At 43.1% G+C, this 16,256-nt stretch overlaps 1 protein-coding gene across 2 annotated transcripts in view; it reads left to right on the forward strand.

Annotated features, from left to right (window-relative positions):
- The window catches only part of Clpb (ClpB homolog, mitochondrial AAA ATPase chaperonin), a 151,661-nt gene that overhangs the window by 71,729 nt on the left and 63,676 nt on the right, over nt 1-16,256 (forward strand). For both annotated transcript variants that reach the window (XM_004641941.3, XM_004641942.3), the window contains one exon: nt 11,727-11,855. In XM_004641941.3, coding sequence (XP_004641998.1) covers nt 11,727-11,855 — 129 coding nt within the window. The remainder of the gene's footprint in view (nt 1-11,726; nt 11,856-16,256) is intronic.

Consider the following 16,256-nt stretch of genomic DNA (forward strand, 5'->3'; position numbering starts at 1 on the left):
ATGCAATGTGTTAATTATTGAAACTGTCCTACCAATTTGGTTTGAAACTGTCTCATTGCTATTTGTTTCTCAATAAATTTATGGGAAAAAAAAGGAATTGCAATAATTTCTGTTCTCCATTTTTGCATCATCATATCATCATTGTCCTCTCATAGGACTTCATTCAGCATCTTTGACCCAGACTTCCAAATGCTTTTTTCTTGGTAACAAACTATCATCCTGAGAGAGGATAATAGAATCTGAGGACTAATTTGACTTTTACTTAACTTTGTGACCTTGGGCAATTCTGTATTTCAGAGCTAGTTTTCTCATCTGTAGAGAATAGTGTTTCCTACACCAGAGGCTTGTTATAAGAATCAACTGAAGTACTTATGAAAGCACGTGAGAAGTACAAGGTATCATGTAAATGTAAGGCGCTAGCAAGAACAGCAATTAATAATGAAGGTTGAAGATATGACTGAAACAATATTTGACAAGGTTCCAGTCAGAGACGCAGATAACAAGACTTATCAGAGTTCAGAGAAAATAATTGCTGGCTGGAACAGTCAAGGAAATGAGATAGAACTTGAGCCTCAAAGTCTGAGGAAGATTTAGATAGCTACATGGAAGGCTAGTAGATGGGTGCAGGTAGGTGTGAGTAGAAAAGAATACTATGTCCATAACTACCAGAGGTGAATCAGAAAAGTTGGGTTCTGGGCTGCTAAATGAATACGTTAGGGTGCAGCCTCCACACAGATTCCATTTAGAGAGTGAAAAGCCACAAAGATGTAGCATCAGTACACAGGGGCCAGATCCAATATGCTTGGATTTGTCCTTTGGACCAAGATGAGTCTTGAATGTCCTAGAGGAGAGGGCATTGTGGGAACTGACTCCTTCCAGGTTAGAGAGGCTGGGGAGAGGACAAGGTCATAAAATACAATAGCTGCAGCTGTAGCTAGTAACATTCATTAGCACTATGTGCACAGCAACCCTGTGATGTTGACACTATAGGAAACTGGAGGCAGAGCAGTGATGTCACATGCCGAAAGAACCGTCTCCTACTCTTAGACAGAGACCATATCAGCCTCCCTGTGCTCTTACTGAGTCTGCTGAGAACCTCTGGTCTGTTCAGAGGGTTGGGAATCTACCAGGTCAAAGTTAGCTCAGGCAAGTGTTACATTGTGATACATTGTGTCAACTTGAGAAGTTTAAAAGTTTAACTAAGTGACTCAGTGGAAGGCCAGGGTCCTCACTTTGTAAACGTCCTGAGCCTGTGCCAGAGAAGGGCATGGAGATGTTGTGAGTGCTACCTCCACCCGAGGGCAGGTAGATTGCTTGTACAGTATAAGGGAGGAAGAGGCTTGTTCCCCTCTTTTGCTCGTGTTGCTTTTGCTGCCAGGGGCCCTGTGCCATGCCACCCTGTCTTGGAACCAGCTGATTACAGACTGAAACCTCCACAAACTTTCCTCCTTTAACTTGGGATGTAGATATTTTGTCCCAGCAATGAGAAAAAAAGTAACCAAGACAGCAAGTTATTCTTAATATTGTTCTTACCTCTTCTTCATCCCATCCAACCCCTTAGAGTGTCATCACACCTTCAGGGTCAGTGATTCTTTGTCACTGCTCAGTAGTACCAACCCCTGTAAAGTCACCCAGGTGGACAGTGCAGTGTCACTCCATCAGGAATTTTTGCCAACTTTAAAATTAGATCTTTCAGCTAGTGAGGTTGCTTCCATTTTTCTAGGTCTCTAAATGTGTGTGTGCCGTGTGCATGTGCGCGTGTATGTGTATTCTAAGAGAGGAAGATAAGACTAGTTGGCATGTTTTATTAAAAAGAATAAATTTGATGCATTTATAAAAATAAGAGAAAGTGTGATGGGGTGGCAAAGAACTAGTCTTGTGATTTTTAACTGATTTACATATTTTGTGTATAAATATTTTTTCATCAAAAGTTCCAAATCAGGGATGGGTCCCACACACCACACAAAATATATTAGAGACATTTATATGGATAGCAGGAAGGGAGACAGAGGGCTGAAATTTTCCAGGCACCCAGTGATTGATGGGGGCTGAGGCTCCCCCTGACGCTTTATTGAGTTTCCGATGATTATCTCTCGCTGAGACATTTTTTACAGATGACGGTCGAGCTGTCACAATGGACCATGGGGGAAAAAAACCCAACAATAATAACACTTTAATCTTTTTACTGCACTGCTCCCTAGTATCTCAGATTCATCTTCCCTGACGCACGCAGTTCATTATTCTGCCCCTCCCTGGCTGGGAAATAAAGGAAAATAAATATATATGTAGACATACTTACCCACATACATACACACACACAGAGTATATAAAAGAAACCACCTCAGAACCAGAGAGGGGTAGAATTTATTGTTCTTTTTCCAAGTGTTGAGGTTTATTAGTAGAGATGCTGGGTTGGCTTAGAATTGGCTATTAATTACAGCATTTTGTATTTGTTTTTTATTGCAAGTTTTTAACATCTTGAAGAGAAGGCAGAGGAGAGGCAGGCAGGTGCAGAGATGGAGAGCACTAAGGGACTGAGCTGGACCAACCAGGTAGCACGGCTGCTAAGAGGCAGAGAGAGTAACTCCTTCCTCTTGCTACTGACCTGTCCCAAAGGATCCCTGAAGCTAAAAGAATACTGCTTTGGTTAGGATGAGGGACAGAAGTGAAGAAAGGAATGAGCTCAGGGTAAATGACAAACCAAAGAGGTCCAGATACCTGTGAGTTAAGAGAGGTGGGAAGTAGAAGCTATTCGGGCAGTTTGGGTAGCTGTAGATAACAGAATAACAGGGTTAAGAGTTTGTCCCATTTTAGTCTTAATGATGAAAAGGTGAGATGTGAGCTCTGGAAACTGCCTGGCTCTATAGTCAAAGGAGGAGTCCGGGACCCAAGAGGATGTCATGCTGACTGCCAGGGCTATCCACAAGATCACCAGAGCTGAGAGCTGAGTTCTCCAAGTTCCTTGACAGCCTTCCTGATCTCCCTTCCCTTTTCATGAGAGTGAGAGAAGATGGGTCCCTTTCCAGGCTGTACTAGGATGAGCTTCTAGTCCACGGGCAAAGAGTATGGTACTTGAGAGAACCATTGTGAAATGGGGGCTGGTTCTCTAGCCGTAGGCCAGCCTAGCCTGCAAGTGAGTGTCTCTGCTGAAAGGATGATGAGCTATAGGTGGTACAGTATCTGTCCTTCAAGGACCTATTTTCTTCTTGGGGAGATAAGCTTGACAGTCATTCACTAAATAAGTATTTGTCAAGCACCTACTGTACTCAAGCTTATATATACATAAGACAATTTGAAAACATACAAGACTATGTTATCTTATATGAATAAATATTGGCAAATTTGAAATAAACTAAACATTTCTTTTTTAAAAAAAATGTATTTAGTACAGAGTCTCACTATAAAGATCATAGTGATCCTCCTGTTTTCAGCCTCCCAAGTGCTGGTATTACAGGCATGCGCCACCATGCCCAGTCTCAGTCACCATCTCAGCACAACCCAGGGGCAGGGCTGGCATGGCACACCAGGGATGAACCCCGGTCCCTAGGCACTTTAGTCCACTGAGCTATCTGGCCAGCCCCTAAACTAGACATTTCTAGAACACAAAGAGGGAAGGGGGATCATGAAATAAAGCTGCTTGAGTCACAAACTGTAATATGTGAATAGATAAAAGAAAGACATAGGAACCAGGATTGTCGCTCCATGGCACAAGTGCCTGCCTGACAACTACAAAGTCCTGAGCTCAATTTCCAATACCCAAGAAACAATAAAATATCAAATCAAAAAAAAAAGGGAAGATGTTTTTGAAGAAAAAAAGATTACAAGCCCTTGAGTTGAACAGATCAACTCAGTTATTGACTACTAGCATGGCTTTATGTTGTATAACCTCTCTAAGTCTCAGTTTCTTCACTTTTTAAATAGGAATAATAATATGGTGACCTAGTATGGTTGTTGCGAAGAAAATGATCATAAAGTTCCTGGAACTACTGGCATATAGTACATGTTCAGTAAATGGAAGCCATTGGAATTATATTTTTAGTTCTCTGAGCATCAGAGAAAGATTCTTAGTCTTGGGATTTTAGCCTTCAGGCATCATCTGTGACCTTCAACAGAGAACGAAATGGGCTGCCTGCCTTTCTACAAGGTTGGTGATAGAGGTGATCCTAGCCAGAGTTAGGATGATGTCAAGGAGAGAAAAGGAATAATAATAAATTTATTGCCATTTATTGAGTCCTTAACTATATGACAGCCAATAGCCTTAGCACCTTACACATTTTTCAGCATAACACCTTATTGAGATTTGATTCATGTTTTACACAATTCACCATGTGAAGTATCCGATTTACTAGTTTATAGTATGTTCACAGAGTTATGCAACCATCACAATCAGTTCTAGTCTAGAACATTTTCATCATTTCATAAAGAAATCCTGTATACATTGTGATTCTCTGTTTCCCCTTAACCCTCAGTCCCTAGCAACCAGTATTTTCCATCATTATAGATTTGCCTAATGTGGACATACATGAGCTCATACAACATACAGTCACTTGTAACTGACTACTTCCATTTAGCATGAAGGTTTATCCATGTTGAAGCATATGTTAGTACTTCATTCCTTTTTATGGCTAAATAATATTATGCTGTATGGAAATGCCAGATTTTGTTCATCCTTTCATTAGCTTAGACACAATGTGATGAATAATGCTTTTATTTGTGTACAGATTTTATGTAGACACAATGATTTTTATTTTCTTGAGTATAGTATTACTTGAGTAGAATTTGTAGGTCATATAAATAAATGTTTAACCATTTGAGGCCATGCCTGACATATTTTCTAAAGTATCTGTGCCATTTAACATTCCCACCAGCTGTATATCAGAGTTCAGTTTCTGAACATCTTCTCCAGCACTTATTATTATCTTCTTTATTATAGCTAGCCTAGTAAACATGAAGGTGGTATCTCATTGTGACTTTGATTTGCATGTCCCTCAGGAGTTGAGTATCTTTTCATGTGCTTTTCATGTGCTTTTTGACCATTTGAGTTTCTTTTGAGTATCTTTTCATGTGCTTTTTGACCATTTGTGTTTTATTTGGAGAAATCTCTTTTCTGACCCTTTGTGCATTAATGAATTAGTTTTGCTATGGAATCTTGTTTGTTTTGTTTTGTTTTTTTGTTTTTTCTCGTGGAGCCGGGGATTGAACTCAGACCCTTGCACTTGCCAGGGAAGTGCTTACCCTACTGAGCCATCTCCCCAGCCCCCCAGTGAGTTTTTTTGTTTTTTGTTTATTTGTTTGTCTGTTTTGTTTTGCTATGGAATCTTAAGAGGCAGGAGATGCTACCTCAGCTATGCAAATAAGGAAACAGAATCTCAGTCATGTTAAGTATTCTGCACAAAGTCACAGAGTGAATTTTACTTCCCAGTTCAGCTCAAACCCCTATGCCCTTTCTAATATACAGTGCTGCCCAGTGAGGATTCATGGTAGCATCACCAGGGTCCTCTCTAAGGGTCTGACAAGCAGAAGGAAGTAGAAAATCAGTTGCAGAGAGTCACCAGGGCCAGCTAGAAGCAGCCCATGAAAGTCTACAGAGGAATGTGAATATATCTGGAGTTTCAGGAAAAGACAAAATAATTTTAAAATTGCCATTTCTGGGCTGGGGAGATGGCTCAGTGGAATAAGCGCTTCCCTGGCAAGCACAAGGGCCTGAGTTCAATCCCCAGTTCCGAAGGAAAAAAAAAAAAAAAATTGCCATTTCCGAGGCATACATTTATTTCTTAGTATATGGCATCATCTTGTATTTTCACAGCAACTCAATTAATGTGCATTAATGTTCCTATTTTACCAATGAGAGGTTTGTAGCCCAGAGATTAACATGATTTCCAGGTGTAGGAAATTAGGATTAGGACCCAGGTCTCTCAGGCTCATAGTAATAGATTCTTTTCTGTCAGAGATACTCTATAGGAGAGTATTTTTATATTATTTGTAGATTTATATATTTTTTAATGTAAATGGTACTGAGGAACAAATCTAGGTCATAGCACATGCTAGGCAAGCACTTGGTCACAGAGCTACATCCTCAGACCAACTTTGAAGGTTGGGTTCATGCTCTGTCCTCATAGCCCAGGCCATGGAATATGCTTAATGTGATGGGTTGAATAAGGACTAGAGTAGAGTAAATGGTATTAAAGGACTTCATTCCAACTGAGATTTGTGGGAGGAGAAATATAGTATGAATGAGGTGTTGGGTAAGTCTTATCTCAAGATGAGGACTTTGCTCTCACTTCCTAAACATGAGGTTTGGGATAAGCGTTCTGGTACCTTGGTATCCTTAGCCTCCCAGGAGAAGGACCACCAGGTGGGTTCATCCAACCTTATGTCTTTCTTTCTGCTCATGTAGGCCAGTTGTGCTGAACCTATGCCACCCATGTTGCAGCAGGCTGTTTGTATCATTAAAAGCTCTAAAAGGTTACCATCACTGATTGAGACCAGTGCTTCTCAGATGGCTCCCAGGAGCTCTGCAGAAGGTATAGGCTTATTAAACATACCTCTGTAGGCCTTGGCTCAGGACTCCGAATGGCTAGAGTAGGGGGCAGAGAAATGTATTTTGACCAGCTACCCAGATGATGCTGTTCCCACTAAAATTTGAGAACCAATGATACAGAAAACCTTTTCTTTCTTTTTTTGTAAATGTATTTGGTACAGTGTCTCACTGCACAATTGGGACTCATAGTGATTGATCCTCCTGTTTTCAGCCTCCCCAACGCTAGGATTATAGGTGTGCACCACGGCACCTGGTCTCAGTGGCCAGCTCAGCATGCCCAGGGGCAGGGCCAGTGCAGCATGTAGTGCCGGGGATAGAACCCCTGTCTTAGTCCATTAAGCTATCTCACTTAGTCCATTAAGCTATCTCACTGGCCCTTAGAAAAACTTTTTGACTTTAAAAACAGGGAGTTTAGGGCGCAAAGCAATGAACCACATAACAAATTCATGAAAGAGACTAGGCATGAAATCAGTTCTCTGAGTTGTCGGTCTACTATTTTTACTGATCCCACACTTCTCAGTTTTGTTCGTTTGTTTTGGTTTTTTGAGACAGGGTCTTGCTCTGAATTTCATGTAGGCCTTGAATTCACTCCAGGCTGGCCTCAAACTTGTGAGAATCCTCCTGCCTTGTCCTCCTGAGTGCCAGGATTACAGGCATGTAACACCATGTGTGGCTAGTTTATTTTAGAAAGCTGTTATATATCCATAGCTTTAATTATCCTAAATCCAAATTCCTTTTGGAATCATGGGTTATAAGGGTGTAGGACTCCTTGAAGATACAGGGATGGCTGGCTAGAAAAAGAGGCAGGAGTCTGGGCCTATCTTCCCCTGTGCTGGAGACAGGGTGGTAAATGCCTTTGTTGGGAAGGCGACGGTTCACTGGCTGAGGACCAGCTGTAAGCATGGAGCCTCAGAAGACCACCTTGGTAGCCAGCTGCTGGGCAGGCTTGGATGAATCCCTTCAGCTTTCATGGGTTTGCTTGTTTTGACTCAGTGCAGATGGGGTAGGTGGGGGGTGCATTTGGGGGCGTACTGCTCTTCTTTGCTTACTCCATTTCACTTTTGGCCATATTCTGGCTTGAGAAGAATATGAAGCCATCTTCTGGGGCAGGACACATAACACTGGGTGATACAGGGAAAACACTTAATGCTTAGAGCATGAAATAGGCCCTGCTAACCTGGGCTGGATCTCTGCTCTGCCACTGATTGTGTCATCCTTCTGAATTTCAGTGTCCTCCTCTATAAAATGGCATGAATTTACACCCCACAGGGCTATTCTGAAATAGCAAAGGAAGTGATAGTGCTTTATGAGATTGTAATGCACTATTCAGTTCTAAAGATTGCTCTGTAGAGCACCAGTTCTGCAGCGTTTACATATGGGTTTGTAAAACAAAGAGGCTGTCACACAAGAAACTGCTGAGGGACACCAAATGAAACAGATGGTTCTTACCTCAGTCCTACACTCTTTTTTTTTTTTTTTAAACCGGGGATTGAACTCAGGACCTTGCTCTTGCCAGGCAGGTGCTTATGCTAATGAGCTATATCCCCAGCCCCCTATATTCTCCTTTCTGAGAAGAAAAGTGTATTCAAGACTCTCCAGTGAAATTTGTCCCTCCACACTGAGAATACACATTTGAAAACCCAAAGCTAGAAAGGGATGTAGCTTGCATTCATTGAGAGGTACTATGAGCCAGCACCTTTATTCTTGGTATCCAGTAATCCTTAACATATCCTGCAAGGGTGTTCCTGTTATTATCTCCATTTACATATTAAAAAAAAAAAACTGGTAGGAGCTTAGATGAATTACAGAAGATTGTGCAGTGAGTTCGGAACTGGGATTCCAGTACAAGTGAACTGGCCCTCCTGGCTCATTTAACAGCCTCACTCTGCTGCTTCCCCTATCTACTTGTCAGGTGGTGGTATTATTAGTGCTAAAAACAAAGATAATTGTATTAGGGCCCTATTTAGACATATAGATTGAGCGGCTGGGGAGATGGCTCAGTAGGAATAAGTGCTTCCCAGGCAAGTGCAAGGGCCTGAGTTCAATCCCGGGTTCCACCAAAAAAAAAAAAAAAAAAAAAAAAAAAAAGACATATAGATTGAATGTCTCTTCCATAATGTGTAGGACCAGAAATATTTCCGGTTTTTTGAGTGATTTTGGATTTTGGAGTGTTTGCATACATTTTCCTGGTTGAGCTTCCCTAATCCAGTTGCTTCAAAATCAGAAACTGTATGAGGACCATGTTAGCACACAAAACATTTTGGGTTTTAGAGCATTTTAGATTTCCAATGTTCAGAATAGGGATGTTCATTAGGCTTGTATTTGTTGATTCAACAAGTATTTACTAAACAATCCTCCTACCCAGACACTCTCAGAGCTCTGGGGTCCAGCTCTAGAGAAGGTAGTCACGCTGCCTTTCCTCGTGGGACTTTGATCTAGTAAGAAAAACATAGTCACCTTAGCAAATGCTTGCAACAGAATGTAATGAACACTACAACAATGCATCAGTTCACACTTATGTTTGCAGACAACTCACTTTGCAAACAAAAGTATTTAACAAAATTTTGCTTCTTTCTGAAAACTCTCCATCAGGTGACAAACATTACCATGGCCATCTTCCCCACACAGACACAAATGCAGCAGTCTTCCCCAAAATCATGAAACAAATTGTTTGTAAACCAAGGTACTATTATAATTGGCCCTTGTGTAAGCCATTGGAGGAGCTCTGAGACACAATAATTACCTCAAATTTAAGAGGAACCACTGGAGGAAGTAACTTCTATTAAAGGAATAAAATCAAATTGGAGTTAGTCTACTGAGCATTCAAGGAACACAAAAATGTTTCAGGTAACATTATACAGGGTGGTGTCAAAATATACAATGAAGGTTGAAGGGTTTTTTTCATTTATTATATTATAGATTGCCATTAATTCATCTCGAAATACTCTCTCTGATTTCAAATACACGTATCCCATTATTCTTGCCACTTTTCTGAAAGCAGCTCTGGAGGTCATCTTCATGAGTATCTTTATGAAGTATAATTAAAAATGTACCGAACACCACTGCCAAGTGCCGCCCAATGGAAAAAAGCATGCTGTAAAAAACATTTTGATGTGTCCTTATCCATTTGTCACGGAATCTGGCATTGTGGGATTTCTGGCTTTTCCTCAAAGTCAAAATGACCATGAAATGTAAACATTTTTAATTGATTCAGGACATCATGGAAGCTGCAAGAGTGCAACTGAAGACACTCATGAAATAAGACTTCCAGAAACTGCTCCAGAAAGTGGGAAGAATGATGGCATGTGTGTTCAAAGAAAAGGGGAATATTTTCAGGGAGCCTCTCACAGTATTTTCAAAATCCCAGAGGCAAGAATAGGTATTAGGAAGGAGATAGTGAGACCTGAGACCTAAAGGTGGGTAGTTCTTTTGATGTACATTCTTTATTGGTTGTGTTGTGATGCTGGTAGCCTACTGACATTTGAACCAAAATAGCCCCCACTGTGTTCCTTGAGGTCATTTCCTTTGTATGGTAAGTGCCCTGTGGGTAAGTCTATCACAACACTTGTGATACATATTGTAGTCTGCTCAGTAGTTGTCTGACTTTTTACATACTAGTTTACTTCTTAAAGTTAGGAATTATGTCTTATTTTTTATTGTATCTCCACATGCTGCCACCATGCTTTGATGCTCATTAAGCATAGTTTGTTGAATGAATAATGAGTTTTCATGGTAAAATGGATTACATCTTTCTTGCTTTCTTAAGCCAACTTCCACTTTTCCTTAGATCCGTTGCTATATCCAGCAATTAATGTCCTGTGTGGCAGTTCAGACCCGTAGGGTCTTTCAGGTGCTGGGCTCTGAATTCCTTTTTCAGCTTTTCATTGTCCTTTTCTTTTCCCTCCCTGACAGGCCACAGCTTGTTTACAATCACTCTGCTTGATTCTAAAACATCTTCCCCAATCTTATTTCCTTTTCTTTATTTGCAGTGAACTAGAAACAAGATCACCAGGTATGATTTGCTAGAATTATTTGTGACTAAGAGTTAGTAGTCTCAGAGTGAGGGCCTAAAGATCTCTTAAGAAAAAGTGTTGGTCCTTTGCACGTGGGGCTTGTATGTTAGCTGCTCAGAGGCTTTCTTCCTACCTGTTCTTCTTGCCCCATAAAAGGGCCATACCGCCCCCCAGGGGTTGGACTAGGCAGTTAGCATCTGAGGTCCCCTGTGTGGAGTAGAAGAGGTAATCCACCATGGATTCTAAAGACCATAGAGAGTATGGTCTAGTCTCCAGCTACAGGCTCCCCCAACCTCATTCTGGCCAAACATTTAAAATGCTTCCATGCATGCTAGCATATCCGATAGGGTGGCAGCTATAAACCTCAAGCCATTTTCTGATAAGGGGTTCTACACACAGCGTGCCTGCACCTTCACCTGAGCAAGAAAAGGAGTAGAAACCTAGGCTTAAACCAGAGCATCTAGGCTCTTCTTCTTTATCTGGGCTTTGATTCCCCCATTTGTAAAATGATGAAAGAAAAAAGGAGGATTCAGTTTAAACTGGGCTTCTGAACCAAGACCTGTGTATACTAGGCAAGTACCCACCCACCTAGACACAGTCAAGCCTCCTCTGGCTTTCCATATTATCCCACTGTCTTTTTTTTAAAATCAGGAATCAAACTCGGGACCTTATGCTGGCCGGGCAAACACATTGCCACTGAGCTATATTCCGAATGCCCCCATTATACTTTTTCTTTCTTTCTTTCTTTCTTTTTTTTTTTTTTTTGTGGAACCCAGGATTGAACTCAGGCCCTTGCACTTGCCAGGCAAGCACTTATTCTACTGAGCCATCTCTCCAGCCCCCACATTATACTTCTAACATAGCATTTATATCAAATAGTACTTTCAAGATCTATTTATTGTTTGCCTCCCTCATCCAATTAGGTTGGAGATCATAGCTGATTCATTTCCTGTCCCAAAGATTTACCCTGACACATATTTGTAGAACTAACCAGCCTCTGATTTGCCTCTTGCTGCCCAGCACAGGTAGCCACACACATAGCATAGGTGTGATTTAATGTTTAGTAAGTAGGTGGCTGACGAGTGAACTGAAATGTCAAGAGAAAGTAGATGAAATTGGTGGCTCATGCATTTGTTGCTAATTTAAGGGTTTATGTTGCTGTCTTCCCCCAGTCTTGGTTACCCGCGAGGATGATTTCAATAACCGACTAAACAACCGTGCCAGCTTCAAAGGCTGCACAGCCCTGCACTACGCTGTCCTTGCTGATGACTACCGCACTGTCAAGGAGCTGCTTGAAGGAGGTGAGAGCTGGGTGGAGGATGGGGCGGGGCAGCTTGGCAGGGGACCTAGGCCTCGGCAGGCTCCCCAGCCTGGAAATGCCAGGCTTTCCCAGCACACTTGTCAGTCTCCCTGAGCTCAACGTGCCTTGAGAGTGAGTACACTTCCCACGACTGACAGTATGCACATGAGAATTGCTTTCCATTGGGTGGTGCTTTGCAGATGTAGATGGTACCTGCATGTGTATACGATGCTCCTTGCCAGCCAGCCTGTCTCCAAAAGCTGTGAGAGTTTTCTTAATTGTCACTCCCTCAAAAGGGTCCTCTCCCCGCCCCCATGATTTCTAGAGCTGGACCAAGGGAAAGTCCCTTCAAATCTGTACTAATGCAGGTCACAAAGATGTCCTTCTTGATCCCACCCCAACCTGTGTCAGTTAGGTCCTTCCGTTACTCTTCAGGTGAGACAGCCTAGTCTTTCCTATCATTGCACTCATCACAATCTGAGATTATTTGTATTTGTTCAGTAGCCTTCTCCCTAACACAAGCCTCAACTCGCTCATAGCCAGAACCATAGTTGGCTTAAGTATATCCCTTAATGCTTATACTTAGTAGTAAGTACTCAATAAATATTTGCTAAATGATGGATACTATCCCTTTTAAGATTGTCACTTTAACTAGAGGGACATTAAATGCCACTCCAGACTCAAGCTCTATCCAAGTCTGCTATAGTTACCTGCCAGAAAGTGCAGTCACTTTCCCTCCATCTTCCCCTTATCCCAGCCCATCCTATGGGAAAGCCAGGGAAGTATCTTACCAGCAAACATGGGGAACAGGCCCCCCATGAGTTAGTACATGGCGCAGACCACCTGTTCACACCCTCCCTGCTTCTCTGCCACTTCTGGAGAGCAGGGGCCTATGCTAAGGGCTGGACCCCAGGGGGGTCCTTGTCAAGCATCATTCTCTGTGGGACCTGAAAGCTGAAAGCATGTGGGCTACTGTGATGATTGCCTTTCTCATCCCAGCAGAAGCCCCTCCAACAGCTGGCTGGCTGATATTCTCTTGGGTTCCCTGATCATTCATTCTGTTGTAAAATGCACTCTGACTGGTGGAAATATCTCTGTAACGCACTGAGGTCATCTTCTCTGTAACTTCTGCTATCATTTTTCAAAAGCCAGTCTTCACAAAAAGTTCTTTCTGTCCCAGAGCTTTTGTCTGGGACAGGCCCAACATTCCCAGATCATCTTCCAGCCATGTGATATTCTTAGGGCTAGAGGGACTTTCCAGGAACCCCTCTGATCCTACCACCTTGCAGCCACAGCCACACTGGCTCTAGACCCCTGCCTGGCTCATACAGTTAGCCTCCATGGGACCTGCCCCAGAAGGATGCAACTGTAAAAGAAAAGACGACTCCTCCATGTGGTGGCAGTGCCTGGGATGACTGATACTTTTAGGACAGGGACTCACTGCTCTCTGAAACAAAATGTCCCAAGACCTGTGGAAAACTCTCTAAGGAGAATTTTTTTTTTTTTTCCTCAATGCCTTCAGGGCAGGTTTGGCTGGCTTGAGTTGTGGGGATTGAACCACAGCAACCTGAGCCTGACTGCTTTGTTGAAGCAGCCACTTAAAGAACTGAGCTAAGGGGCAGGCCCCCGATTTTTTTTTTTTTTTTTTAATGATTTTTATATATTTGGTACAAGGTCTCACTATGTAGCTTGAGTGTAGTGATTCTCCTGTTTCAGCCTCCCCAGTGCTGGGATTACAGGTGTGTGCCACCACACTGGGTCTTAGTGGTCAGTTAGGCATGCCTGAGGCAGGGCTGACATGGCATGTGTTACTAGGGATTGAACCCCGGTCTTTGCGCTTGCTAGGCAGGCTCTTAGACTGCTGAGCTATCTCTGCGGCCCCTCCAGTAAGATATTCTAGCTAAGAGTTAGAGTAGAAACCATGGGGTTTCTCTCTGCCCTGCCTTAAAATCAGTCAGTACTCCTAGCCATTGTCTTGTGCTTTTTATCCCCACTTCCACTAACCCCTAAACAGAGTTTTCTTTATAAGGACTCCCTCAAACTCACCTTCCAAATCAAACACCTTTGAAATGAAGAGGAAGGCCTTTTATGAAGCTCACCACGCCCTCACCCCAGGCCAAGGCTAGCCTATTGAGCCATTCCAGTGGCATGGTTCTTGCCTGGTGGATTGGAAAAGCTGCCCTGACCCCCCAGCTTTCCATTTCTCCCACCTGCCTTTTTAGCCAGCATCCATTTTGTACCCTGCCCTAGCCTCCCAGCATCAAGGGCTAAAATCATTAACTCACTTATTTTTCCCTCCCAGACCTGAACAAGTTGCCCTCACTCAGGACCTGCAAGCCTGCAGTCTTCTGACCTCTTTCCCCTTCTTGAACTTTCTTAGTCTCCTGCATATGTGACTAGCCAACCGAGAGGCAGGATCCTGCTTTCTTGCCTTAGGGACTGTTGCCAAAATCTTTTGACCTAGGCTAACCTTCTCCAAAAGTTTGTCCTCCTGCCCATTAGCTTTCTTAGCCTGCACTTGCCGCCAGCTTTGCTGTGGCAGCATGTAAGAAAGTTCTCTTCATAGATCCAAGGCAAGCCTCGAAATACATAGAGGCCAGCCTGGGCTTTCGGGATCCACACAGAACCCTTCTGAAAGTTGCTTAGTCTGTAAGGGTTTAGGTTTCTTGAATCTTAAAAGATTAGAGCTAGTAGAGTTAGCTGCTCGTTTTCTGACCTGAAGTCTCCATTTGAGCTAGGAAACTCAGGAGTAATTATCAGACTGAAAATGCAGACATGCTGCAGCCCAGCATCATGGAGAAATAGCATGTTAGCTGGGTTGCTCAGGACATGTTACCCAAACTGTGTAGACCTCAGTTTCTTTATATGTGAAATGATACCTATTTCATAGGGACAATGTAACATTAATAATAACATCTATAAAACCCATGGCGGGCACATGGTAGACCCCCTGCCCCCCCCCCCCGGTCATTATCATTATGACTTAAATGCAGAAATTAGACTCTCATTCTGGAAGCTGCACTCGCATTCTTCTTCATTTTGTCTTTGTCTGCAGTGTCGTCACCCTGCCTAGAGCACACTATCATAGCCCCTCTCTTCTGTAATCCTTAGACCACTCACTGGTGGCAAACCTGTAGCACACCCGTGGCAGCAGACTCATTGTTTCATTGCATCATTGAAAGCTTTTTTTTTTTTCTTTTTGTTTTTTTGTATTTTAGTAAGGATCTACAGGGTCTCACTATGTAGACTGGACTTGTAGTGATTCTCCTGTGTTCAGCCTCCCAAGAGCTGGGATTACAGGCGCGCCTCTACGCCCAGTCTCAATCACAGTCTCAACGCACCCTGGGGGCAGGGCTGGCCTGGCACACCAGGGATGGAACCCAGCCGCTGCATATGCTTAAGCAGGCACTTTAATCCACTGAGCTATTTGTCCAGCCCTTGAAAGTTCTTCAGAGATTCACCATCACTGCCTTAGACTCCTGGGAAGGCTCTTGGGAAGCCTGGTCTACTCTGATGCTTCCTCCTGCAGGACTCAGCACAGACTGCTCAAGGTTGCTGTCTTCATCTTCAGGTAGCCCCATAACATAATGAAAAGGGCACATGCTTTGGAGTTAGACAGACCTGGAGTTAGACACCACAGCAGTAAATCATACTGCTGTTGTGTGACTCTGCCATCTCTGAGACAGTGGACCTCAGGACATCCTGCCATAAGACAGATCAGGCGAACTGTCCCTGACCCTGAGAGATGCTCAGACCATCAGAAGAGACAGGTGTAGAAACAGTGCATGATGGTATCAGGGAGTTGACAGGGGGCCCTTTGGGGACACAGAGAAGTCTTCTCCTGATGAACAAATAGTTGGAATCAGTTATAGAGTTTAATCAGTTATAAAGAAAGCAGTGTTTGGGTCTCATCAGGAAGGATAATGGGAATTTTCTAGATGGAGTGCTTTGGAAGAGTTTTAAATTAACTGGTGCTAATCTTCTGCCACCCTCCACAGAAAAACAAGTATATGGTCTTGTGCCTTTCCATCTGTGAAGGTGCTATATCCACCCCTGACTGCTACAAGAAAGGACAGGAAAGAAGGAGGGAGGCAGGGCATTATGACTGGAAAGAGAAGAGTAATCAAGAAAGGTGGTGAGGGGCTGGGGAGATGGCTCAGTGGAATAAGTGCTTCCCTGGCAAGCACAAGGGTCTGAGTTCAATCCCCGGTTCCGCTAAAAAAAAAAAAAAATGCCGTGACGGCATCTTGAGGCCGCCAGATAAAAAAAAAAAAAGAAAGGTGGCGAGAGCCTTCTACCGCAGGTCCCTGGAGCTGACTCCTCCCAGTATTGCCAGAGCTCTTAAGATGCATCAGCAGCCATTTCTTCTCGGGACTGTGAGCCCACTGGGAGTGCTCATTCC

This window comes from Octodon degus, unplaced genomic scaffold, assembly GCF_000260255.1.
Source record: "Octodon degus isolate 3935 unplaced genomic scaffold, OctDeg1.0 scaffold00146, whole genome shotgun sequence".
NCBI lineage: Eukaryota > Metazoa > Chordata > Mammalia > Rodentia > Octodontidae > Octodon > Octodon degus.